A 27,857-nucleotide genomic window follows, 5' to 3' on the forward strand; every position below is an offset into this window, starting at 1 on the left:
GTTCCTGATTGGGGAAGAGTCAAAAGTGTGGACGCCCCGACACTGTGGTGGTTATGGAGACTAAGACGAGGACATTTTGAGGAATCCGATGCCAGAGACGTGTTTAGTTTTGTAAGCTCTCTGGTCATCACCCACGTTCGGGGTGAAGAAGGTACCAGCCCGGTACCAGGCGACTCGGGTTCGGGTGAAAATGTCAACCTTCGTACGCTGTGCGGATGAAACGGCGTGGCGTGTTCCTGTTTTGGACAGGAGGGCGGAGCCCGGACCAAGTGCGAAGTATAACGTAACTCAAAAAAATACGGGAAGATAGCTCCGCCCACCACACCAGGGCACACGAGCCGAAACCGAGGTAGGGACAGCTGTCCCTTTGTCCACAGATTAGCTGGACATTCGTGCCGGTCCCGTATTTATTTGAGAGCTGCTCCAGTGAAGATGATGTCCAACATAGCGCTGTTTCTGCGCGGACCAATCAGAATGCAGTAAAAAAACGGAAGTGTTGGGTTTTGTGGGAACTCGGGGTGTCCAGTCGGTGGTTACTGACTCCCTGCCACCTCCCCCCAGGGCGACGGCGGCGTGGGCGTGTCCATCCTGGAGCAGCTGGGCCTGGAGCAGAGCCGGGACCTGTCGGACTCCGGCGTGCAGCAGCGCCTGGACGAGGAGCGCGAGCGGATCCGCCGCGAGCTCCGCAAGGAGCTGAAGATCAAGGAGGGGGCGGAGAACCTGCGGCGCGCCACCACCGACAAGCGCAACGCGCAGCAGGTGGACAGCCAGCTGCGCTCCTCCAGCAAGCGCCTCCACGCCCTGCAGGAGCAGCTCCAGGAGCTGGACGCGCACATCGTCGTCAAGGGAACCGACGACAGCAGGGGTCAGGAGGCGTTCGCATGTTACAACGTGCACCGGGTTCACCTGACTGCTGGCTGAAACCTCACCTGCCGTCCACAGATGATGTCCCACAATCCCCCGGGGTGGAGAGACCACTGTCGGCGCATGGTGAGCGCATCGCCGCGCTGGAGCGGCAGCTCAACATCGAGCTGAAAGTCAAACAAGGAGCTGAGAACATGATCCCCATCTACACCAACGGATCGACAAAGGTTTACCTGGAACACACACGCACACGCATATACACACGTACATATACACTCACATGCATGTACACACATATGTACACACACATGCATGTACACACATATGTACACACACATGCACGCTCATGCACACACACACATGCATATACACACACATGCATGTACACACATGCATAAACAGGCACACATACACACACGTACATATACACTCACATGCATGTACACACATATGTACACACACATGCATATACACACACATGCATGTACACACATGCATAAACAGGCACACATACACACACGTACATATACACACACATGCATGTACACACATGCATATACACACACATGCATGTACACACATGCATAACAGGCACACATACACACACATGCATATACACATGTACACACACATGCATGCTCATGCACACACTCACACTGTGTTGCTGTAGAATTGTAATTGTTATGATGAGACCACATTAGATCTGTTCATATTTATTTGGCTTCCATGATCCTGCTGTTTCTGGGCAATGTCATTCAGCCAATCAGAGTGCGCGGTCAGCTGCTGTGCAGTTTTACTGAAAGTCAGGGTATCAGTAATGTAGCCCTGGCTGGACCTGTGATGTGTAACGTGTGAATAAGGCGTGGCTCTGCGTTTAGGACAAGAAGCTCCTGCAGACGACCCAACAGATGCTGCAGGACAGCAAGACCAAGATCGACATCATCCGCATGCAGATCCGCAAGGCCATGCAGGCCACGGAACACACGGACAACATGCAAGGTCTGACACACGCACGCACACGCGCACACACACGTACACGCGCGCACACACGTACACGCGCGCACACACGTACACGCGCGCACACACGTACACGCGCGCACACACGCACACACACACACGCACACACACACGTACACGCGCACACACACGTACACGCGCACACACACGTACACACACACACACACACACACACACGTACACGCGCACACACACGTACACGCGCACACACACGTACACACACGTACACGCGCACACACACGTACACGCGCACACACACGTACACACACACACACACACACGTACACGCACACACACGTACACACGTACGTACACGCACACACGTACACTCACTCCAAAGCCATATTAGGAGTTGGAGTCGGAGCCTGGTGCCGCCCTCCTCACCATCCGTCAGCTCGTTGTTTTTTTTTAAATATCTCCAGTTTTCTCCAGTGGCTCCGCCCACTTCACCAGCATTTCCGAACACGGAACGTTTGTTGTGCAGAGCAGGCTGCAGAACCGTGGCAGGTTCCTCTTCCTTTGCATGTTGCTGTCTGGTGCCTCTGGAAGGTCATGGCTGCCCACTGGTCTGGTCTGTAGACCATCTTCTTGGTGCACAGTTCTGAATGATAAGTCATCACGTGGGGTGGAGAACCCAACGTGGCCGGACGTTTATCAGAGCTTCTTCTTACGGAACACCTGCTGGGTGGTACTAGGCAGACGATGGATGGGGAGCACGACAATATGGAACTTGATCAGGTTCCTGTCCTGGTAACCGGTCCCCGCGGTGTGTTGTGCAGGGAAGCTGGACCTGTGTGGGGTGGAGCTGCGGATCGAGGAGCTGAGACACCACTACAGGGTGGAGCACGCGGTGGCAGAGGGAGCCAAGAACGTCCTGAGACTGCTGGGGGCGGCGAAGGCGCAGGACAAGAAGGCCATGAGTGAGGTACGGAGACGCACGGTGGAAAGACGGACGGGTGGACAGACACACACACAGACACTGTCTCCCTCCCTCCCTCCAGGCTCAGTCTCGGCTGGGCGAGTCGTCTCAGCGGCTGGACCTCCTGCGCGTCTCTCTGGATCAGTGTGTGAGTGAGCTGGCTCCTGACCACCCCAAAGCCTGCCTGATCAAGGAGGAGCTGCTGCTGAGCTCCCGCCACAGCGCCCCCTACAGCCACAGCAAATACAGCACGCTCAGCAAGCCCCCGCCCCTCACAGGTAGTACGCCCACGAATCCACAGAAGAACATCTGCAACCACAGATCTCTGTAGCCCACGCTTCTTTATGTTCCGCTCACCAGGAACGCTGCAGGTGACCCTGCTGGGGTGCATGGGCCTGCTGGAGACCGTCCCGGGACGCTCTCGGGGGGCGGCCGTGTCGCTGCCGTGCTACAGTCCGCGAGAGGGGCGGTCCTTCATGCGCGGGGGGAAGGGCCTGTACTCGCGCAGCAACACACTCACCAAAACACCCAGCAAGGGCGACGAGTTCTCCTGTAAGTTCGGGTTCTTGGCGGGAAATCGAGACGCGACACCCTCACAACACAAGTAACGTCTGGCTGTGCGGGTTCTAGCGGAGGTGAGCGCGGTGCTGAAGCTGGACAACGCCGTCGTGGGTCAAACGGCGTGGAAGGCGGTGGGCGAGCAGGCCTGGGACCAGACGTTCACGGTGGAGCTGGAGAGGGTGAGGCACTCTGCACTGATCTCAGAACAGCCCAGAACCATGGGTTCTATCTCAGAACAATCTCAGAACACTCCAGAACCATGGGTTCTTCACTGATCTCAGTACACTCCAGAACCATGGGTTCTACAGTGATCTAAGAACCAGGGGTTCTACACTGGTCTCAGAACACTCCAGAACCATGGGTTCTTCACTGATCTCAGAACACTCCAGAACCATGGGTTCTACAGTGATCTAAGAACCAGGGGTTCTACACTGGTCTCAGAACAATCCAGAACCATGGGTTCTTCACTGATCTAAGAACAGTCCAGAATCAGGGTATCCACACAGACACCTGGTTTATTCATCAGAACAGTCCAGAGTCAGGGGTTCAGCACTTCACAGAACTGTCCAGTCCCAGTTTGTTCATCAGAACAGTCCAGAGTCAGGGGTTCTACACTGACCCCAAGTTTACTCTCTCGCTACTTGGATCCCATCTATCAAGATGCCTGTTCTAGTTCCTGACTGTCATGTGCCTATTGTGTGTGTGTGTGTGTGTGTGTGTGTGTGTATAGTCCAGAGAGATGGAGATTGCTGTGTACTGGAGGGACTATCGCTCTCTCTGCGCTCTGAAGTTCCTGAAGCTGGATGATTTTCTGGACAATCAAAAGCACAGAATACAGCTGGAGCTGGAACCTCAGGGACTGCTGCTGGCCGAGGTACACACACACACACACACACACACTCGCATTGCTGGTGTGTGCGATCATCACTGCGCTCGTGTCTGCAGGTGACCTTCTTTAACCCCAAGATTGAGAGAGCGCCGCGTCTCAAGAGGCAGAAGAAGGTTTTCTCCAAACAGCAGGGTGAGGAGCCACTGCGCCCCCTGCTGGCAGGAACACAGAGGCGCCGGTCTAATTCTATTCCGTGTGTGTGTGTGTGTGTGTGTGTGTGTGTGTGTGTGTGTGTTTCAGGTAAAGCCTTCCTGCGGGCGCGTCAGATGAACGTAGACATCGGGACATGGGTCCGTCTGCTGAGGAACGCCATCCCCACAGTCAACAGCACGGGCACCTACAGCCCCGGCGCTCACACGCTGCACACCGGGTACAACCATCAAACTACCAAAACTTCCAAACTTATATCAGCGTCCTCATATATCCTGAGTTTTTAAAAAGACATTTTATTCTGGTCGATGGTGTCAAAATGTCATGTACAGAAGAAATGACACCACGAGAACGTTAATACCAGTGGTTGTAAAACCAAGGTGGGTGTTTCAGGGAGATCTCGGTGGAGAAGCTGAGCCTGGATATCGACTCCCCGCTGAAGTTCGAGATGCGGAGAGACGTTGTGGACACCTACGCTCCGGTGAGATGTTAACCTTCTCCTTGCTCGCTGAACCCTCGCGCAGATCTCATGTCACGGTCCAAAATGTCCTCTTCTCTCCTCCCAGGATGGCGTGTCAGTGACTGAACCTCCAACTGCAGAGCAGCCCACCGAGCAGCTCAACAGAACGTTCTCTCAGAGGTATACTCTCTCTCTCGCACACACATTCATACGTTCAGTTATTCATTCATTGTTGGCTTTTAAATGGGGAAAATACGTGGAGACGTGTCCTCGAGACTTACTTTACTTTACTTTATTTGGCAGACGCTTTTATCCAAAGCGACTTACAATGGGAAGACACCAGCAATTCTCGTTACACACGTCCAGGGCTCTTTTCACTACATGTTACATGTCTTGAAGCAGAACTTTTCAGGAGTTAGATGTGTGTGAGTTCTGGTGGTTGCTTTGAAATGTACCTGGAGAAATCACAAGTACACACACATACACAGAGTGCTAATAGCCTGGTGTGTAACACACTCGCCTATGAACCAGAAGACCCAGGTTCAAATCCCACTTACTACCATCATGTCTCAGTAAGCCTGAGCAAGACACTTAACCCTGAGTGTCTCCATGGGGGGACTGTCCTTGTAATAACTGATTTGTAAGACTCTCTGGTAAATGCTGTAAATGTACTTACATAATGGGGCAGCGGTGGCCTAGCGGTTAAGATGCCACTGAGGTGCCACTGAGCAAAGTCCCGTCCCCACACACTGCTCCCCGGGCGCCTGTCATGGCCGCCCACTGCTCACCAAGGGTGATGGTTAAATACAGAGGACACGTTTCACCGTGTGCACCGTGTGCTGTATCACATCACTTCACTTTATAATCATGCTCTGTGTCTTCTGCAGTAAACAGAAGAGCGCTCCGCTGACGCTTCAGGACTTCCGGCTCATCGCTGTCCTCGGCAGAGGACATTTTGGGAAGGTTTGTTCTGTGTGTGTAGTGTCGTGTCTCCTGGGGGACTTGTCTCTGGATGTCTAATAAAGGTTCTTGTCTCCCTGCTGGACGTCCGCTGACGTGTATGGGTTTCTGTGGCAGGTGCTGCTGGCAGAACATAAAAAGACAAAGTCCACGTACGCCATCAAAGCCCTGAAGAAGGGAGACATCATAGCCCGAGACGAAGTGGAGAGGTCTGTGTGTGAGAGAGATTCTGAACGTATTATATGATTGTTGCACGAAGACCAAAAAAACGGGTCCTGGTGTAGTATTTAAAAGTGCGGCATTTGTAGGACACATGAGGAAAGAGTCGCTATGTCTCTTCTTCTCTCATCTTTTGTCCCCAGCCTGATGTGTGAGAAGCGCATCTTCGAGACGGTGAACGGCTCCCGCCACCCGTTTCTCATCAACCTGTTCGGGTGCTTCCAGACGCCGGCGCACGTGTGCTTTGTGATGGAGTACACGGCAGGAGGGGACCTGATGATGCACATCCACACGGACGTGTTCACCGAGCCGCGTGCGGTGTGAGTGTGTCAGTGTGTGTGTGTGTGTGTGTGTGTGTGTGTATGAGTCTGTGATGACTGTCTGTGCGTTGCAGGTTTTATGCTGCCTGTGTGGTTCTGGGTCTGCAGTTCCTTCATGACCATAAGATTGTTTACCGGTGAGTCCAGACAACCGTCATCAATCAATCAATCAACTTTATTTCTGAAGCACTTTAAAAACTACACAGTTGACCAAAGTGCCGTACAGAATTCAATTAGAAAAATAGTTAAAATCACATGGGATACAATTACAGTTAAAAAACTAGGTAACCTAGACGTAAGTTTGACTATTGACAGCATAAAAATGAAAAGAAATGTTATGTTTGTGGAGAATCGGCCCCAATGGGAGAAAATATTGAAAAGAGAAAAGGGGCAAGAATGGAACCCTGTGGTACTCCACACGTGAGAGGGGCTGGAGAGGGCTCATCGTTACACTAGAACTTCTCTTATTTAAGTAAGACTCACAGCGTTCTAAGGCACGTGCCTGGATACCCACCCAGGAATGTAAGCGAGGCAGAGAACTCTGGTGGTCCACCGAACACAATCACAAAATCGTCTTCATCTCACGTCGGTCAGGGGCGTGTCTCAAAATTATCCGTCATTTTGATTAAAAGGATATTTACTTTGATATTTACGGTTAAAAACTTTTTCAAGCTGTTACTATTTACACAGTAAATACGGCGCTTATTCTGTTCTGTCATGGTGTGATCGATATTTACACAATTAACAAAATGAATAAAACAGGAAAAAAATGCAGTCATTAGTGATGTTTGCACATGTACAGTTTTGACAGGTTTAAATCATCCCCCAATGATGAATTAGCGTGAGAGACAGCTGTCAATCGCTAAGCTCCTCCCATTTTTAAAAGTATTATTAAAGATCATGTTCTGGGTGACGAAAACAACCAACAACGTGGTTTTCTCTTCTTCAAGACACAGTTACTTTGTTTTGCCTATTTCTTACACTAGCAAACAAGCCCCATGTTTAAGAATGTTGAACTTAATGTTGCTTAATGGTAACCATGGTAACCATGTATTGTCACTGCACTGCTAGGGTGGTAGTAGCCTAGTGGGTAACACACTCGCCTATGAACCAGAAGACCCGGGTTCGAATCCCACTTACTACCATTGTGTCCCTGAGCAAGACACTTAACCCTGAGTTGCTCCAGGGGGGACTGTCCCTTTAACTACTGATTGTAAGTCGCTCTGGATAAGGGCGTCTGATAAATGCTGTAAATGTAAATGTACCTGCTCGCCCCGCAGGGACCTGAAGCTGGACAACCTGCTGCTGGACACGGATGGATACGTCAAGATAGCCGACTTTGGACTCTGTAAAGAAGGTTTGTGTGCTTGTACATTGGCTCTCTCGCCAAATTTGTCTTGAATATGTAACGAGACATAGACTCATCCAGACGCGAGGAGTGTGGTGTGGACGAGGTGACGTTCCTGCTGTCCTCCCATTTCGGTGGAGCTACGTCTAATCTACGTCATTTCTGCAATTTGACTCATTGGTTCTGTTGGTGGCCTGTAGGTATGGGCTTTGGGGACAGAACCAGCACCTTCTGTGGGACACCTGAGTTCCTGGCACCGGAGGTCCTCACTGACACGTCCTACACCAGAGCTGTGGACTGGTGGGGACTGGGGGTTCTCATCTACGAGATGCTGGTGGGGGAGGTGAGGAGCTCTCTCCTTTCAGGATGCTCTTCAGCTCCTGTCACCAGGTGCATGTTGAAAATGACCCGTGGTTCCACCCGCTTCTGCTCCCTCAGTCTCCGTTTCCTGGTGACGACGAGGAGGAGGTGTTCGACAGCATTGTCAACGATGAAGTCCGTTACCCTCGGTTCCTCTCAGTTGAAGCCATCAGCATCATGAGGCGGGTGAGAAACCAAGTTCACATCAGAACATGATCATGTCCGACATTCTGCTGTCCTCCTCACGCCCTCTGGTTTACCTGCAGCTGTTGAGGAGGAACCCGGAGCGCCGCTTGGGCTCCAGCGAGAAGGACGCTGAGGAGGTGAAGAAGCAGCCATTCTTCAGGGTACGACTCGTCTTCAGCTGTAGGACCAGGAGCCTGATTCAGATGTCACGTTGCCATGACGACATGTTGGTGGACAAACTGTAAAATGCAGACTCTACTTCTCTCGAGCTGCTGGTTGTCCTGAATTAAAGTGACGTGGTTGGTGTCCTCTGTATTTAACCATGGGCACCATGACAGGCGATGGGGAGCAGCGTGTGGGGACGGTACCTTCATCAAGGGGACCTCGGTGGAACCTTGGCGGGTCGTTCACGTCAGGGACCTTCTGAAAAATGAAACATGAGCTTCATGCTGTAGGTGTAGGACTGACGCTCTTTCTCGCCCTGCAGAACGTGGACTGGGAGGCTCTGCTGCTGAGGAAGCTGCCGCCGCCGTTCGTGCCGTCGGTGGGCGGGGCCGAGGACGTCAGCAACTTCGACGACGAGTTCACGGCCGAGGCGCCGGCGCTGACGCCGCCGCGCGAGCCGCGCACGCTCTCCCGCAACGACCAGGACTGCTTCAGGGACTTCGACTACGTGGCCCACCTCGGCTGACCGCCTCACACACGTCATGAGTGTGTGTGTGTGTGTGTGTGTGTGTGTGTATAAAAACACTGTGACAGCAGGACAGAGGGCGGGGTTCGAAGCCTGGTTTCCATGGCGACCCCTGTCCTCCTCTTTTTTTAGCTCCCTGTAGAAACTGTGAATGGAAACGAGACGCCAGGTCCGTTATTCCTGCTTTTTACTGCCCATAATGTGCCAGAGGCGAAGAGCTCAGCAGTTTCTGCGAAGTTCTCCGGCTCCGTCAGCACGTGAATGTACACGCACCTGACCGTACGACCCAACATCCACCAAAAAAAATACTGAGGTAGATACATATATATTTATCCGGCAGAAGAGAGACTGACATTCAAGCAACAATCAGTGCCTCGGGTTCATGATCTATATTTAATCGTGCATTTTTCAAGAAAACAAGAGACTTTGTATTAGAAAAGATATGAAGCGATGTGAGATTTCCGCCGAAAGCTGACGTTTTAACTGGTTTTGTGGGGTAACCGTATTTTTTATTGATTTTATATTTATTCCAAGAGCCACTAGCGCAGGTGTAGCGGATGCATTTCAACATGGAAGAAATGGTGGTTAGTAGTGCCTTCTCCTCCTGCTGATTCTCAGGACGAAGAAATCGGTACACGCCCTGGCCCGATGTTCATACGATGTTCTTACTGCCCAGTCCGCACTGTCCAATGGCTTTTTTTATCATCTGAATTTTATTCCTTTATTTCATACTCTCGTGTGGAAAACCACTTGTGTACGACTGTTACAGAAACCATGCTATGAAGAAGCCTTTTATTTATAAAATACTGAATCGCCTCTTCCTGCTTGCGTCTTCGTATTGATTTTTTTATCATCAATCTTGATTTTATAGACAACATATGGTAGGAAAATGATCAGTTCATGTACTGTCAATCTTTTTTAGATATAAAGTGGAACATAGATGGTCTATATAAATACACGTGAAGCAAAAAATAAAACCAGGAGCTTTGAAAGGGAAAAAAAAAAAGAGTTCTACTTTTCCTGACATGTATACGTCTATAGACGTATCTGGGACGCCTATCAAGAGATTTACTTTCAGATCATTTCACATAAAAGGATATACACTTCAAATCATTTATGTTCAAATGTATTTTAATATACATTTAAAATACCATCAAAAATACGTTCTGCATTTTTTTGTCTTTTACTGGTCTGTGCTCCTATGGGAGACAGGACTTTATGTGTTGCTGTGGAATTCCCTCCACAAGCAACAACAACAACATTTATTTCTTATATAGCCCAAAATCACATACAGTACGTCTCAATGGGATTTGACAGGCCCTACAGTTGAAACCCCCCACACTTGACCCTTCTGCACACAAGAAAACTCCACAAAAAAAAAAAAAACTCTAGGAGAGAGAAAAAAGAAAGGGAGAAACGTTGGGAAGGAGTGATAGAGAGAGGGACCCCCTTCCAGGGTAGAGTGAGCCTGCAAATGGTGTCAGTGCAGGGTTTGATATGATATAATGATAAGTCCTACGGTTGTAGGGTTGGAGAAGTCCAGGATGTATTCAGTGTCATGGTCTAGATTACGTGTCCATAATGATGTTACTGGTCCATTTGAAGAACCCTGAAGCTGTAGTTGTAACGGTGGTGGTGGCTGTGGTGACCCTCTGGTTTGTTTCATGTTTTGTCCTTGTAAAGCAGTTGTCAGGACCAGGATTTATTTGCTGGTCTCTTCACTGGGGTCTGCCAGTAGTCTGGACGCTTGGTTCCGTGTCTCGGAGAAAAATAAACAGAAGCAGCGGCAGACGGTTGCACTGTACGACCGATACTGAAGTATGTGGTAAAGTCAAGCCACTGACTGTTTTAAAAATGCGTGAGAAGACATGTTTAATAAAACTCTAATTTTAGGATTTGTTTTTACATTTTTGAATGTTTTTTCTTTTTGTAAAAATGTATAATTAGTGTTATTATTAATAAATAGTAACCGCACAGTAATAGGGGGTCTATGTTGCCAAGTCCGCTTACTTTAAGCGTCTTCAGTCTTGTTTATTTATTAATAACACTTCATATTTTATTTGTGGATGATCTAGTTATCATGGTTAGTATTCGTTCATCCTCCGCAGCGTTTCGAGTAAACCCCCGTCGTTCGGAATTGTTTTTGTCCGTTCCGTGTCATTCCTCGCCACCTGGCAACCCCTTTGTAGGTCCTCCAGTATCCCATCGTCCCTCGCGGGCGCCAGATTCCGTGTAGAAAGGACCGGAGCGACTCGGCGCTGCCTGTTTTCTTCTCTCCTCGCCAAGATGTCGTCGCTGGAACAGAGACTCTCCCGCATCGAGGAGAAGCTGAAGCAGGAGAACAAGGAGGCGCGGAGGCGCATCGACCTCAACATCGACATGAGTCCGCAGCGGTCGCGGCCCAGGCCCAGTAAGTGTCGGCGGAGGCGGAGGATGGAAAGAGATACGCAGACAGGGCCGCTAGCAGCCGCGTTAAACCCGGACAGCTGAGCCCCAGGCCGGGGTCCGAGGGACCCGCCGTGTCGGGCCACGTCCGAGCTGCCTGGAGACGTGAAAAGTTGCCGCGGGTTCCTCATACCAACCAACCAGAATAAAACCCGTGACGTTCAATACTCCAGGAGGTCAGCAGCCAGAATAAAACCTGTAACGCTCAGTACTCCATCAGGTCAGGAGGTCAGCAGCAGCAACCAGAAAAAAACCTGTAACGTTTAATACTCCATCAGGTCAGGAGGTCAGCAGCCAGAATAAAACCTGTAACGCTCAGTACTCCATCAGGTCAGGAGGTCAACAGCAGCTACCAGGATAAAACCTGTAACCTTCAATACTCCATCAGGTCAGGAGGTCTGCAGCAGCAACCAGAAAAAAACCTGTAACATTTAATACTCCATCAGGTCAGGAGGTCAACAGCAGCAACCAGGATAAAACCTGTAACCTTCAATACTCCATCAGGTCAGGAGGTCAGCAGCAGCAACCAGAAAAAAAACCTGTAACGTTTAATACTCCATCAGGTCAGGAGGTCAGCAGCCAGAATAAAACCTGTAACGCTCAGTACTCCATCAGGTCAGGAGGTCAACAGCAGCTACCAGGATAAAACCTGTAACCTTCAATACTCCATCAGGTCAGGAGGTCTGCAGCAGCAACCAGAAAAAAACCTGTAACATTTAATACTCCATCAGGTCAGGAGGTCAGCAGCAGCAACCAGGATAAAACCTGTAACCTTCAATACTCCATCAGGTCAGGAGGTCAGCAGCAGCTACCAGGATAAAACCTGTAACGTTTAATACTCCATCAGGTCAGGAGGTCAGCAGCAGCTACCAGGATAAAACCCGTGACGTTCAATACTCCATCAGGTCAGGAGGTCAGCAGCAGCTACCAGGATAAAACCTGTAACGTTTAATACTCCATCAGGTCAGGAGGTCAGCAGCAGCTACCAGGATAAAACCTGTAACATTTAATACTCCATCAGGTCAGGAGGTCAGCAGCAGCTACCAGGATAAAACCTGTAACGTTTAATACTCCATCAGGTCAGGAGGTCAGCAGCAGCTACCAGGATAAAACCCGTGACGTTCAATACTCCATCAGGTCAGGAGGTCAGCAGCCAGAATAAAACCTGTAACGCTCAGTACTCCATCAGGTCAGGAGGTCAGCAGCAGCAACCAGGATAAAACCTGTAACGTTTAATACTCCATCAGGTCAGGAGGTCAGCAGCCAGAATAAAACCTGTAACATTTAATACTCCATCAGGTCAGGAGGTCAGCAGCAGCTACCAGGATAAAACCCGTGACGTTCAATACTCCATCAGGTCAGGAGGTCAGCAGCCAGAATAAAACCTGTAACGCTCAGTACTCCATCAGGTCAGGAGGTCAGCAGCAGCAACCAGAATAAAACATGTAACCTTCAATACTCCAGGAGGTCAGCAGCAGCTACCAGGATAAAACCCGTGACGTTCAATACTCCATCAGGTCAGGAGGTCAGCAGCCAGAATAAAACCTGTAACGCTCAGTACTCCATCAGGTCAGGAGGTCAGCAGCAGCAACCAGGATAAAACCTGTAACGTTTAATACTCCATAAGGTCAGGAGGTCAACAGCAGCAACCAGAATAAAACCTGTAACATTTAATACTCCATCAGGTCAGGAGGTCAGCAGCAGCTACCAGGATAAAACCTGGAACGTTTAATACTCCATCAGGTCAGGAGGTCAGCAGCAGCAACCAGAATAAAACCTGGAACGTTTAATACTCCATCAGGTCAGGAGGTCAGCAGCAGCTACCAGGATAAAACCCGTGACGTTCAATACTCCATCAGGTCAGGAGGTCAGCAGCCAGAATAAAACCTGTAACGTTTAATACTCCATCAGGTCAGGAGGTCAGCATCAGCCTGAACCAGCAGCAGCAACCAGAATAAAACATGTAACGTTAAATACTCCATCAGGTCAGGAGGTCAGCAGCAGCAACCAGGATAAAACCTGTAACCTTCAGGAGGTCAGCAGCAGCAACCAGGATAAAACCTGTAACGTTTAATACTCCATCAGGTCAGGAGGTCAGCAGCCAGAATAAAACCTGTAACGCTCAGTACTCCATCAGGTCAGGAGGTCAGCAGCAGCAACCAGGATAAAACCTGTAACGTTTAATACTCCATCAGGTCAGGAGGTCAGCAGCAGCAACCAGAATAAAACCTGTAACGTTTAATACTCCATCAGGTCAGGAGGTCAGCAGCAGCAACCAGGATAAAACCTGTAACGTTTAATACTCCATCAGGTCAGGAGGTCAGCAGCAGCAACCAGAATAAAACCTGTAACGTTTAATACTCCATCAGGTCAGGAGGTCAGCAGCAGCAACCAGAATAAAACCTGTAACGTTTAATACTCCATCAGGTCAGGAGGTCAGCAGCAGCAACCAGAATAAAACCTGTAACGTTTAATACTCCATCAGGTCAGGAGGTCTGCAGCAGCAACCAGGATAAAACCTGTAACGTTTAATACTCCGTCAGGAGGTCAGCAGCAGCAGTGTGTGTGTTTCATGTATCTTTAGAGCTGAACCAGTAAGAATTGAATGTAACTTGGTTAACATGCAGGACTGTTTACAGTTTTCGGGTCTTTCTGAAACGTCCCCTTTATCTATGAAAGAAGAGTTTGAATGGAAATGACTATTATTTAATTTTTTTTGCCACTTTTCTTTCTTGGTTCTAACGATCATCCTGTGGACACAGCAGCAGTCCACTCGACTAGTATTGACTTCCTCTGCATGAATACGGAGCATCTGGAGAGGAGTTCTGATTGCTTCCATGTTGGACGAAGCGTGGTTTTTTACAGCAGATGAAGGGCGGTCCAGCGTGTCCGCCGAGTTCGGAACGTTACACAGACTGCCATAATCAGCATTTGTAAATGGTGGAATCGGTGCCGTTTATCAGGTTTCTTCTCCAAAAATTCACAGTTATTAGGAAAAGTCCTGATCGTGATCGTTTTTGTCATTGTGATGCAAAACGTGTCCTCTGGATTTAACAATCAACCTTGGTGAGCAGTGGGCAGCAGTGTGTGGGGACGGGACCTTCATCAAGGGGACCTTGCGGCACCTTGGCGGTTTGGGATTCAAACCTGCAACCTTCTGATTACTGGTCAGCTTCTTTTCCCGCTAGGCGAGATAACTGTGATTGTAACGTAACGGAACTAGCGCATTACTCTGTGCTCTGTCGGCGTGGCGTAGTCGTGTTTCCCCGGGAACAGTGGGCCCAACGTAGGCCGGTTCTAGGTTAACGTACAATCGTACACGGCTCTTGTCACATGGAATTTGGAAGATAATTTTCCACTCCTTCAAAACTTTTGGAATATGAAACACACAAGTCATTGAAATTTGATTTATGCGTGACTGTATAACGAAGCACGTTAGTTACTGTAAGACTGCGCTCGCCTCGCTGGCTTTGCGTAGTGAACCACGTCACGTGCTGAAACTCGTTTTAACTGGTTTTACTCGGGTAGCGCGGTAAATGTGTGAGTAAAGTCTGAGGTGTGGAATAGTCTTGGCCAGGAATAAATGATGGTAAAAAAAACTCATCCGGCTGGAATAAGAGCTTTTTATTTGTGACCTGGTAGGCGGAGCCAACATTATAACACACCCAGTTTCTGCAATGGCTCCGCCCACCAAAACCTCCCATGTAACACACAGGCTCAACATTCAACAATTTACATTTCCTGTCCCTCGTAGCACGCAAAGCATGCTGGGTATGGTCAGGTCTGCCACCACAGTAGGTCGGGCTGTGATGGTGAAATCATGAATTGAATTTTATCGCGATCGTCTTGTGTAAAAATGTGCAAGAACCTTCATATCAGCACCGCAGTCTTACCAGCAGGGGAAAATGGAACATTTTGTGGCTTAATTTTGTAGAAATGAGCAGGAGCGGTACCTGTAAAAAAAAGTGCACGCACCTGCTAAAGTGGCTAAAACCAAAACTCAAACTCATACAATTCATTGCAAAAAATTTGACGCTCTTGAACAGCCGCAGTCTACTTCCTGTTCGGCGGGACCTGAACTGACCGACTAGTCGACTCAAATTTTGGTGCTGATGCAGTAAAACTATTATTAAACCGCATCGTTCGTTTGGGTTTCCGTCCATGTCGCCATGGAGATTCGCGTGGAAATGGCTCTTCCCGCGTTCCGGATGGGCTCGTTTTAGCGCCCATGTCCATCGACGCCTGGCAGACGGCTTTTTAGTTTCAGCTCTTCGCTTGAACTTGTGTGAGATGTGGCGTCGTGAAATGTTCGATATTTGGTTGAGATTGAGTGAAGAATTGATGGGGGATTTATCGATCCAGCAGGAGATGCTGCTGTCCTGACGTGAACGTTCTGGGTCTGTAGATGCCAGCGTACACCTGGTTCATTCCTTGGACGTCAGTAGTAATGTGTGTGTGTGTGTGTGTGTGTGTGTGTTTCTCTCTCTCTCTCTCCTACGTTTAGTTATCGTGATCCAGCTCAGTCCTGCTCCAGCCCCCTCCCAGCGTGCAGGTATCATCCTCCTCCTCATCCTATCTCATCTCTCCTCTCCTCTCTCCTCACTATGTAGTACAGGATGAATAAGAACCGGAGATTCCGCTCTCCGCGGTTGTGGACAGGGCCGCTATATATCTGGATTCAATTTTAGGATGGACAAGCTTTAGCCCGAGCGCCTTGCGAAAAGCAGGGCTGCTGGGAATGTCGGAATATTTAATATCTCTGCATCCCTGCACTTAATCATAACCGAAAAGCAAAAATCTAGTTTCTAGATTTTCTCATCATTCATCCGTTACATCCTGCTTCTACTTTTCCCAGCTCACACACTCCGGGAGTGTGTGTGTGTGTGTGTGTGTGTGTGTGTGTGTGTGTGTGTACTGTGATGAGACATTAACCTGAAAGACGGCGCATGAGGCAACTTTCCTGCACGGCCTGATCACGTCTACGCTGCACAACTCCGGTTCCGTCACTGGGTTCCTGCCGTTCTCCTCCAGGTCCACTGGGCGTTGTCATGACAACAGCATCATACTCCACCTGTCTGTGTGTGTGTGCGCGTGAAGCCTTTTCTCTGGTTGGCTGAAGTTCTTCACTAACACCCTCCAAGCAGGTCAGCAGAGGGACACCAGTAGTACCACGCCCAGCAAAGCCCCGCCCAGCAGAGCCCCGCCCTCTCTTTTACGTCTTTTTATGGAAATGCAGGTGTACCGTGGAGACTCTGATGTCTGAATGTCGCCGTGACTCTTCCCGTCTGGATCCTATTCCAGAGTTGTAACTGCGCCCCCACCCCCGTCCAGCAGGGGTCAAAGGTCAAAAAGTTGGACTCCCCCTCCCCCGCTCTGTTTCTGTTCGCCGCACACTGGCTGGTGCATGATGGGACGTCTAGCGCTAACCATGTCAGCCTGAGTGTGGATGCTCCTCCGCTTCCGTGTGTGTGTGTGTGTGTGTGTGTGTGTGTGCGGACACTCACACCTCCAGCGGCGTCCGTGATTTTATCTTTTTTAACCTCTGCATGAAAAAGACTGCAAGTTCCACGTTATTTTAATTAGTCTGACGAGGCACTCGCGACGAAGAATGGGGCAAAATAACACGTTGGCATGATCCATGTGGAAAAAGACGCGGTGAAGAATGGCGTCCACGTCCTGTCCGGCACGGCCGGTGTCTGTGACGGAACTGACCTGTTCTCCTCCCGCAGCGCTGCAGCTCCCGCTGGCGAACGATGGCGGCAGCCGCTCGTCCTCGTCCGAGAGCTCCCCGCAGCACCACCCGTACCCGAGCCGGCCCAAGCAGCTCCTCACGCTGCCCACGCCGCCGTACGGCCTGCAGAAGAGCCTGGAAAAGTACGCCGGGACGTCGCCCTGACGCCATCATTCCGCGTTTAAAGAGAAAAAATCACAAACCTTCTCCTGATTTCCCGCTGTCATCTCCTCCTTTTCTCCAGCGCTGAAATCGACCAGAAGCTTCAGGAGATCATGAAGCAGACTGGATACCTGAAGATAGACGGCCAGGTGAGCGAGAACCTCCGGGAACATCTGCGAGTCGCGGTGACTCTGGTGGAGGTGTGAAGAATGTTGTTGTGTGCAGCGGTACCCGGCGGAGGTGACGGACCTGATCAGCGAGGGCGAGATCGGCAGCGGGACCTGCGGCCAGGTGTTCAAGGTCCGCTTCAAGAAGACCGGCCACGTCATCGCCGTCAAGGTCCGTACTAAACCGCCCGTTTCACTGCGGTACCACTGACCCAAACCTGTGCGTGCGTGCGTGCGTGCATGTACGTGTGTACATGTGTTACGTGCGTGTACGTGTGTACATGTGTTACGTGCGTGTACGTGTGTACATGTGTTACGTGCGTGTACGTGTGTACATGTGTTACGTGCGTGTACGTGTGTACATGTGTTACGTGCGTGTACGTGTGTACATGTGTTACGTGCGTGTACGTGTGTACATGTGTTACGTGCGTGTACGTGTGTACATGTGTTACGTGCGTGTACGTGTGTACATGTGTTACGTGCGTGTACGTGTGTACATGTGTTACATTTATGTGCGTGCGTCTGCGTGTGTTACGTTTGTGTGCGTGTGTTACATGCGTGTGTGTACGTGTGTTACATGCGTGTGCGTGAGTGTACGTGTGTTACATGCGTGTGCGTGAGTGTACGTGTGTTACATGCGTGTGCGTGAGTGTACGTGTGTTACATGTGTGCGTGTGCATGCGTGCGTCTGCGCATGTTACGTGTGTGTGTTACATGCGTGTGCGCGTGTGTACGTTTGTTACATGTGTGTGCGTGCGTGTGTTACATGTGTGTGCGTGTACGTGTCTGTTGTGCGTCTATGTGCGTGCGTGTGCGTGTATGTGTGTTACATGCGTGTGTACGTGTGTGTGTGTGCGTGTACGTGTGTTACATGCGTGTGTGTGTGCGTGTATGTGTGTTACATGTGTGTGCATGTACGTGTCTTGCGTGCGCCTGCGTGCGTGCGTGTGTGTGTTACATGTGTGTGCGCGTACGTGTGTTACATGTGTGTGCGTGTGTGTGTGTGTGTGTGTTTTATAATGCTGGTTAATTGTATAATGGCAGTAAGATGAATGGCGGTGTGTGTGTGTGTGCGTGTGTACGTCTACGTGTGTGTGCGCGCGTGTGTGTGCGTGCGTGTGTGTGCGTGCGTGTGTTACGTGTGTTACACGTGTTGCGTGTATGTGTGTGTGTGTGTGTTGTTATAATGCTGGTTAATTGTATAATGGCAGTAAGATGAATGGCGGTGTGTGTGTATGTGTGTGTGTGTGTGTGTGTGTGTGTGTGTGTGTGTGTGTGTGTGTGTGTTGTTATAATGCTGGTTAATTGTATAATGGCAGTAAGATGAATGGTGGTGTGTGTTTATATCTGCGTGTGTTGTTTTATTTATGAGTCTATTTTCTCGTTTCGGTTCTCTCGCCACTCAGCAAATGCGGCGGACTGGTAATAAGGACGAGAACAAGCGGATCCTCATGGACCTGGACGTGGTCCTGAAGAGTCACGACTGTCCCTACATCATACAGTGTTACGGCGCTATAGTGACCAACGTGAGTTTTGCACGCGCGCGTGCTCGTGGTTTGGAGCCGGGACGCAGGCTTTACTTGTGACGCTGTGTCCCGCAGACGGATGTCTTCATTGCCATGGAGCTCATGGGGACGTGTGCAGAGAAGCTGAAGAAGAGGATCCAGGGTCCCATTCCGGAGTACATCCTGGGGAAGATGACTGTGGCGGTGAGGACCCCTTCATCCCATCTCCGCCTCACCTCACCGGTCCTCCTCTTCACCGCGTTCCTCCTCCACCCCACAGATAGTCAAGGCGCTGCTGTACCTCAAGGAGAAGCACGGCGTCATCCACCGGGACGTCAAGCCCTCCAACATCTTGCTGGACGCCAAGGGCCAGATTAAACTCTGCGACTTCGGCATCAGCGGCCGCCTGGTGGACTCCAAGGCCAAAACCCGCAGTGCAGGATGCGCCGCTTACATGGCGGTGAGCGTCTGTCCACCTCCCTGTCTGTCTCTCTCTCTCTCTCTCTCTCTGTCCGTCTGTCTGTCTGTCTCTCTATCTGTCCGTCTGTCTGTCTCTCTGTCCGTCTGTCTGTCTGTGTGTTTGTTTGAAGTCTCACTTCAGTCGAGTGTGACGTGTTTGGTCACATGACTTTTGATTCAGAGACATATGGTTAGACGCCGCATGATGCGCTGCATCTTACGTCAACGTCGCCGCCATATTGCGATAGGCTCTGCTGTGGCGTGAAGCATATACATGTCTTACTCTTGTGCTACTTGGGGCTGTACAAAGCGCTGTACGCTCCAAACCAGATCCCGGGGGGTTACATTTCATAAGTAAGGCTGGACAATTGTTTTGAATATATTTGACCATTATAAAATCCCGTTTTATAAGTCTTAACCTTAGCTAAGCTAGGCTAAGCTAGCGAAGCTATGCATTCCTGTGTTCAAGTCAGCCTCCAAACAACGTTTTGGCTAAACGTAGGCATTAACTATTTAGACTGTTCTTAGCTGTTTAGTTAACTTTTCTCAAACTTTGAAGGTTTCAAAGAAATTCACCTCAGTTTACAAATCTTAACCTTAGCTAAGCTAGTAAAGCTATGCATCCCTGTGTTCAAGTCAGCCTCCAAACAACATTTTGGTTAAACGTAAGAACTATAATACAGGATTTTATAATGGGTTTGTCGTTCGACAGTAAAGTAAAATAGTTTTTTGTGATTTATTTAATTTTGTAGAATATTGTATTTTGAAAGCACTGGGCAGTTCAGGTTGTTATAAGTAGTTTGTATGTTTCACTTTGAAATTAAACATTTCACTATTAGTATGCGACTTTTCATTGATATACAAGCAAGTGTCCTTTATCATATCGCGTATCGCAATATTGATCTCAATAATCGCAATCTGTCTTTTTACCCAAATCGTGCAGCCCTAGTATTGAAGGCATTTTGTTTTTGGAGGACTTCTGTCTTATCGGTGGGGTGGTAGTAGCCTAGCGGGTAACACACTCACCTATGAACCAGAAGACCCAGGTTCAAATCCCACTTACTACCATTGTGTCCTTGAGCAAGACACTTAACCCTGAGTGTCTCCAGGTGGGGACTGTCCCTGTAACTATTGATTGTGAGTCAGTCTGGATAAGGGCGTCTGGTAAATGCTGTAAATGTAATATGTACATGTTATCATTGTCTCTCTTCCACCAGCCTGAGAGAATAGACCCTCCAGACCCCAGTAAACCCGACTACGACATCAGAGCCGACGTGTGGAGTTTGGGCATCTCCTTGGTGAGTTGGCACGGCCGCGGGGAGGCCAGCAGGGTAACTGCTGGCTTTATTAATGTAGAAAAACCGCACACCGTAGCAGCATGTTAGCAGTCTGAGGTTGGACAGCACCATGTGTAGGACCGGTTCCGTGATGATAAATAGCAGGTGGAGTTGTAACTGGGGTCTATACTTGCCGTGGAGTAGATGGTAAAATATCTCTAGAAGGCCGTTCTTCTGACCTGCAGCGGTTCCTCCCATCCTGCAGGTGGAGCTAGCTACAGGCCAGTTCCCCTACAAGAACTGTAAGACTGACTTCGAAGTTCTGACCAAAGTGCTTCAGGAGGACCCGCCACTGCTGCCACTCAGCATGGGCTTCTCCCTCGACTTCCAGTCCTTCGTCAAAGACTGGTGAGACCCGGACCACCTTGTGGTGTCCCGATAATCCTGATCTGCAGGTTGAACCATTAAATGTTCCCCTCTACAGTCCAAGGTTCCAGGGGAAAGAGACTGTGGTGCCATGTTTTTAATCTGTGTGTTGTCAGGCCGTCAAAATGAATTGATTGACAGCCTTAGTATATTGTATGTACTGACCGACACTAAATAATTTTATATTTTAAGCCTCACAAAGGATCACAGAAAAAGGCCAAAATACCACAAGCTGCTGGTAGGTTTGGTGTGGATGAGCTATTTACCTGGTCACTTGCCAGACGAGAGTCTGACCCCGCCCTTCCCTCCCGGGTGCAGGAACACAGTTTTATTCGCCGTTACGAGGTGCTGGAGGTGGACGTTGCAGGCTGGTTCCAGGCGGTGATGGAGCGGACGGAGTCTCCACGCAGCAGTCAGTGCTACAGCCAGCTGCAGCTGCACTCCCTCTTCAACAGGTAGAGGGCGACAGAGCTGCAGAGAACGCCACGACGATGCCGGCCCGCTAAACCCCCCCTCACACACACACACACACACACACACCTGATGGGTGGATGGATGGTTGGGCAGATAAATCAGATCAGAATTTATTTCCCACAGAAATACACTGTTCCACCACGTTTTTTTTAATCTGATGTACAAATCATCATAAACATCACACATTTTACCAAAGTCTGTCCATCCCCAATGATGACATTCTATCCAGCAATGAAATGAACGAGTGTGAAAAGTTGGTCCCACGTCTGGTGGGTTGAAGAATGGAGAGGTGGACAGATGGACGAACAGGCAGACGCACCACCGATGTTCTAGCAACCAGGCCATGTACATATTTCATTAGTTGCATGACAGAACTTGCCGTACATAAAATGGACACGCTGGTGAAAAAGTAAAAAATGTGTATAGTCACCAGTCAGATAATCCATCTCCTGTAATCAGGCAGATCTTATTTCAATAACCTGTAGAATCCCCGATATCTGTAGACTAATCAGAGTTTTAACCTTCATTGCTCTACAAGTTTAGCTCTACCAGCTACTAATACATACTAATTCTCTCATTATACGTGTTCCTGTTCTACACAGCTTACCATATGAATGTACGTAACACGCAGCCATGAAGGTGCACTTTACGAGGTTCTGTTGTCATATAATGGAATATGGCGTTGACTGGTGCAGCATATAATATCAAAGTTGTTGGCCCAGAATGTTGTCCCAGAACGTAGCCTGAAACGTAGTCCATTAAGTGGTCCTGGAATGTAGCTGAGCATGGTTCATTACATGGTCCAGAAAGTTGTTTGTTACATGGTCCTGGAATGTAGCCGAATGTGGATTGTTACGTGGTTTGTTATGTGGCCCTGAACGTGGTTCGTTGTGTGGCCCGGAATGTAGTCGCACGTGGTTCATTGCGTGGCCCGGAATGTTACCGAACGTGGTTCGTTGCGTGGCCCGGAATGTTACCGAACGTGGTTCGTTGCGTGGCCCGGAATGTTACCGAACGTGGTTCGTTGCGTGGCCCGGAATGTTACCGAACGTGGTTCGTTGCGTGGCCCGGAATGTTACCGAACGTGGTTTGTTGCGTGGCCCGGAATGTTACCGAACGTGGTTTGTTGCGTGGCCCGGAATGTTACCGAACGTGGTTCGTTGCGTGGCCCGGAATGTTACCGAACGTGGTTCGTTGCGTGGCCCGGAATGTTACCGAACGTGGTTCGTTGCGTGGCCCGGAATGTTACCGAACGTGGTTCGTTGCGTGGCCCGGAATGTTACCGAACGTGGTTCGTTGCGTGGCCCGGAATGTTACCGAACGTGGTTCGTTACGTGGCCCGGAATGTTACCGAATGTTTCTAGAATAAGGAAGGCAGGAAAACATTGTTTCTCAAGCAAGAACAATAATGGACTTGTTAGCTACGCTTTTTACGAGTAGGAAAAGCAAATGTTGAAGAGAATATGTTTGATGAGCAAGTTCAAGCGAAGGATTGAGAGTAGAGTGAAGATGGACTATCTTCATGGACCATAAACCAAAGGCTCCTGGAGCCAGCTGGAGTGTCGCGTATACTGATTGGTCCATCCGTTGAAACACGAGCCCAGGCTGAGCCGAAGGTGAACAGACCTCAAGATGGCCGTTGGTCAAGCCAAACCGGCAGAGACGTGGGGGGACGATGGAGATAAGTGGAAGTGGAACAAGCAAGTTGCCAGAGAGTAGAGAGGGAAACAGGATTAGGAAGCAGAAACAAAATTCCATTACAGAAAAAAAAAACCACAATAATCATGGAAATCACTTGAAACCCGTGAAATGATCCAGAACAATTTACGGGGAATTTTTTGAATCGCAGTTCAACAGAATTAAACAATAAAACAAATCTGTGCCTATCCAGGTTCCTTTTCCAGATGCTACATTTTACCTCTTACATTTACATTTATGGCATTTATCAGACGCCCTTATCCAGAGGGACTTACAATCAGTACTTACAGGACAGTCCCCCACTGGAGTAACTTAGGGTTAAGTGTCTTGCTCAGGGACACAATGGTAGTAAGTGGGATTTGAACCTGGGTCTCCTGGTTCATAGGCGAGTGTGTTACCCACTAGGCTACTACCACCCACCTCTTGCCACAGGTCTTTTGTAGATGTTAGATCAGGGTTCTGGCCACCTCCGAACATTTGTACTTTTCTGTTCTTTTCTGGGGGTTTTGGGTACCAATCCTGTTGGAGGACCCACCGCCATGAACTTTGGAGTAGGTGCCGTGCAGTTTTGTCTCATCTGTCTGATTCCGTATTTAGTATCCAGAGCGACTTGCAATCAGTAGTGACGAGGACAGTCCACCTGGAGACACTCGGGGTTAAGTGTCTTGCTTGCTTGGGTTCACCATAATTCCAACCTTTTCCACCATTTAAATAGACCCTCGTGGGACTAGTTACAGGACACGCCTTACTGTTCCAGTCTTTTCTGGGGGTACCATCATTTCTTTCCGGGCGCGGTCATTTTCTGTGAATGATGATGTTTTGTCTTTTTTCGAGTGATTTCAGTGACTGTTGTGGGTTTTGTCCTCTCTGATGGAAATGTACCAACAACTTGGCATGTAGATGGAAGTGAGTGAAGGACCAGAAAGTGAAAGATGGAGGATAATGAAGGTTCTGGTTGTTCTGGTTGGCTGGTTTTTTAGTTCAGGGCCGACCCGGCGTGTTTTTTTTTTTTTTTTTTTTTTTATTATTTAATCTTTTTAATTCCTCTTCTTAGCGTGCGATGCAACTTTATTCATTCTTGCTGCTGTTTTTCCCCAAAAGCGTCGCCATATTCAAACCAAACGGCTGCGAGGCCACGGCGCACTCGCTTCAACCAAATAGCGGCGGGCGGGCGGGGTCTCCTCTGGAGAGTTCAAGTACGGGACACTACTGAGGCGTCTGGTCGGTACCAAAGCCGCGCCGGGTTCCGCTGGGGTCACCTGATCAAATCTGCCCAGTTTCAGACAATGTTCAGTAGAGGGAAGCAGCAGGAATTATGGGAAGTGCACCGCCGTGTACGTATTCTGCTTTAGTGCGGGTCGACATGCCCGCAGTCCGTCTGTCCGTCCATCTCATCCCCTTACACACACACACACACACACACACACACAGAAACAATGAAGCAATTTTTCTCCTTATAGATAACGAGAAGTATAAAAGTGGGATGTATTGTTAACACACACACACACACACACACACCCTGCAGACCCCATGTCATGGTTCATCGTTGGGGGGGCAGCGTTAAAATATTCCTTTATCATTCACTTTCATTTACTGTGTGTGTGTGTGTGTGTGTGTGTGTGTGTGTGTGTGTAGAGCATTTCTGTATTGCAGCAGTAGATTTTAGTTTTTCACATTTCACACCAAAAATGGAGCTTAATAGATGCTGCTCTGTCTGTGTGTCTGTCTGTCTGTCTGTGTGTGTGTGTGTGTGTGTGTGTGTGTGTGTGTGTGTGTGTGTTGTCATGGCCCCATCTGTAATTTTACCAAATATCATACACTATGCAGTCATTCAAATGAAAATGTCAAGCTCTCTCCAAGTCTCATGTAAGTGTGTGTGTGTGTGTGTGTGTGTGTGTGTGTGTGTGTGTGTGTACACAAACACCAGAGCCTCCTGTAAATACACATGTATAGTGTGTGTGTGTGTGATTGGGACGTGCTTTCAAGCGTCCAGCTGGACAAGAGTGAGTGTTGTCAATGATGCATATTTAAGGATTGTATTGGGGTCAGGGGTCAGGGGTTAGTTCAACGCTGTAAAGTATATCAATTGCATGTTATTGTCTTTAATGTAACTGCCATTGAATATTTTTATTTTTTTGTTTGAAGGGGGAAGGGTTCGGTGGGACGGGGGCCACAAAACTTTATTTATGATTTTTACATATGACATTCTGTTCTTTTCTCCGATTTTACGGTTTTTCTGTCCGTGGAAAAGACACACTTTTTGCCTTGTATTTGTCTTGTGTTAAGACTCTTTGCAATACAGACGTTTTACTTCGTGGTTCGTTTTTTAGGAGATTTTGTGTTCCTTCTTACGTTCTGAACGAGAGATTCCGTTTTCTGTGTACCAAAAGGCGCTATTCTTACCTGCACTGCAGTAGGTGTGTGTGTGTGTGTGTGTGTGTGTGTGTGTGCGTGTACTTACGTATGTGCTTTATTTTGTAATTGTCCTAATGTGCTGTATTCAGGGAAAAGAGAACACCAAATCTGAACAAATAACACTTTGTGATGTTCTTTACGGGGCAGAAGGGATGGACGGGAGGGTGATTATGAATTTTTTGACCGTTTTTATTTCTTTAGGAGTACAAGGTGTGAGGTCAGAGGTGAAAGGTGTGTCTTTTCCTGGCGGGAGGGTTTGTTTCCTTTGATTTATCCCCCAGTGATGCCATTGCTTTATTATATTTGTTATATTTTTTTAATGATTATTTTATTGCCACGTTGTCGTCCCCTCCTCCCGCCCCGTGTTCATGAACATTTTTCTGTGGAATCAGTGCTTCTGAAACCGACTGGATCCGGAGGGGACGGCGTCCTGCGGACGTCCCCTCCGTCCTCGCTGTAGCATGGACGTGGCGGCGAACACAGCAGCTAACAGAGCGGTTTCAATTCTCTCTGATTGGGTCTCTTGAGCTTTTGTGAATATTTATGAGTAGAAGAAAAAAAAAAAAAAAAAGCAAATTACTGATGTATGAATATTTATTATTAATGGTATATAAAAAAAATAAATCTCTCTCTCTATATATATATATCTATGGTTATTTTTTGCCGTTTGTTGGCACTGGCTGTAGCCGAGCAGCGTATGTTGTGAACATTTCATTAAGGTGAGTAATGCCAGCGAAATAATAAAAAAATCAATTAAAAAAAATCAATTTATAGGGAGCAAATTGGTTTGAAATAGAGCTAGCATGTGGGGAGTTGGTTGTGCTAAAAAGAAATATTCAAAAGGGTCAAGTAATATTTAAGAAAGCTTTCGGATTGTCGAAAGAACTGAAAAATGTTCCGGTTTTATTTTATTATATTTAATTTTTTTGACTTGTTCAAGTTTGTGCGTGTGTGTTATTTTTTATTTTTTGGCTTTCCCTTTCTGTCTCATGTTCTCGATATTTCAAACAGATTAAATGCCATTATATTGTGAATACCTCAGGATTTTTTGGAGAAAAATAAAATTAAATAAAAAAAATTCCAAAAACCCAAACGTGTGTCTTGCAATTTCAGATGAAACCGATATGTTATCCGATATCTTGGATCCGATCGCTTTACTGGGCATATATGCATCAGAAAGGAGAACGTCTGAAGGAGCACGGCCTGCTGGAGGTCACTGTGTCCACGGTGTTTGGGACAGTGGTGTCCTAGCGGTTAAGGAAGCGGCCCCGTAATCAGAAGGTTGCCGGTTCGAATCCCGATCCGCCAAGGTGCCACTGAAGTGCCACTGAGCAAGGCACCGTCCCCACACACTGCTCCCCGGGCGCCTGTCATGGCTGCCCACGGCTCACTCAGGGTGATGGGTTAAATACAGAGGACAAATTTCACTGTGTGCATCGTGTGCTGTGCTGCTGTGTATCACAAGTGACAATCACTTACACTTTCACCTCTATCCGGCAGCTTGTAATGAAGATTTCACTGCACGTCCACGTCTGGTCTCTTTAAAAACCATCCCTGGGGAGCTTCTGTTCCTTTTCTCCTGGAGAAGGTCCCATCCATGGTCTAAAGCGGCGTTGCTCCTATTTATTAGGATTCCTGACGCTGCGCCGAACGGGGGCTGTAACTTCCACTCTGAGCCAGACCGCGGGGAAGAGGACAAGGACTCGGTAAGCCATCTCCGTGGCTGCGCTGCGATATGAAGAAGCGTGTTTATTCCATAAATCAGGTGAGACGCGAGTTGACGAGGAAACGTCGCTTTATTGATCGTTCCAGAAGCTAGGGATGTGCGGATCGATACTATCGTGGCAGGTTGGAATCAGAATCGGATCGATATTTTCTGCTCCAAGTGAAAGTAAAATAGTGACGTCACAGCCGCTCAGCACACTTTTTTTTTTTTTTTTAGAAGTATGCACATGATGTAATAAAACCTTAAATAAGGTTCCAGATCTTCATCCAACAATCATCTCCTGCTTTATGAATGGTGATGGTTTGGAGGTTTGTCAGAACACAGAGAGAAATGTGGAGAATTATTCAACTCTTCCGATTCCAGTCTGAACTGTACGACATGGCATGAAATTCATATTGCAATATAAATTGAACCGTAGACGTGTATAT

General features: G+C 48.6%; 3 protein-coding genes across 12 annotated transcripts in view; 2 read left to right on the forward strand and 1 right to left on the reverse strand.

Annotated features, from left to right (window-relative positions):
• pkn1a (protein kinase N1a) overlaps nt 1–9,768 on the forward strand; it is a 16,234-nt gene extending 6,466 nt beyond the window's left edge. Inside the window, exons 2-22 of one of the 2 annotated variants that reach the window (XM_028972093.1) lie at nt 562–865; nt 943–1,091; nt 1,743–1,863; nt 2,661–2,806; nt 2,883–3,078; nt 3,161–3,352; nt 3,431–3,540; nt 4,092–4,235; nt 4,307–4,382; nt 4,491–4,620; nt 4,794–4,881; nt 4,967–5,040; nt 5,748–5,823; nt 5,938–6,029; nt 6,183–6,359; nt 6,434–6,496; nt 7,640–7,716; nt 7,908–8,050; nt 8,146–8,253; nt 8,334–8,479; nt 8,592–8,731. In XM_028972093.1, coding sequence (XP_028827926.1) covers nt 562–865; nt 943–1,091; nt 1,743–1,863; nt 2,661–2,806; nt 2,883–3,078; nt 3,161–3,352; nt 3,431–3,540; nt 4,092–4,235; nt 4,307–4,382; nt 4,491–4,620; nt 4,794–4,881; nt 4,967–5,040; nt 5,748–5,823; nt 5,938–6,029; nt 6,183–6,359; nt 6,434–6,496; nt 7,640–7,716; nt 7,908–8,050; nt 8,146–8,253; nt 8,334–8,479; nt 8,592–8,694 — 2,715 coding nt within the window. In that variant the 3' untranslated portion in view covers nt 8,695–8,731. The other variant, XM_028972092.1, reaches the window with a different exon arrangement.
• LOC114785606 (NACHT, LRR and PYD domains-containing protein 12-like) overlaps nt 1–27,857 on the reverse strand; it is a 438,381-nt gene that overhangs the window by 98,284 nt on the left and 312,240 nt on the right. The gene's annotated exons all lie outside the window — the stretch shown is intronic.
• map2k7 (mitogen-activated protein kinase kinase 7) lies at nt 11,155–26,274 on the forward strand. 2 transcript variants are annotated; one of them, XM_028972321.1, is made up of 12 exons: nt 11,155–11,354; nt 15,894–15,941; nt 17,119–17,263; nt 17,365–17,431; nt 17,508–17,621; nt 18,856–18,975; nt 19,051–19,158; nt 19,235–19,414; nt 20,631–20,711; nt 20,956–21,098; nt 21,309–21,354; nt 21,435–26,274. In XM_028972321.1, the coding sequence occupies exons 1-12, from the start codon at nt 11,231–11,233 to the stop codon at nt 21,573–21,575; spliced, it is 1,317 nt and encodes a 438-aa protein (XP_028828154.1). In that variant the 5' UTR covers nt 11,155–11,230; the 3' UTR covers nt 21,576–26,274. The 2 variants fall into 2 exon arrangements, with proteins under 2 accessions (XP_028828154.1, XP_028828156.1); XM_028972323.1 differs by lacking the exon at nt 15,894–15,941.

The sequence above is a fragment of the Denticeps clupeoides genome, chromosome 3, assembly GCF_900700375.1.
Source record: "Denticeps clupeoides chromosome 3, fDenClu1.1, whole genome shotgun sequence".
NCBI classification, from domain to species: Eukaryota; Metazoa; Chordata; class Actinopteri; order Clupeiformes; family Denticipitidae; genus Denticeps; species Denticeps clupeoides.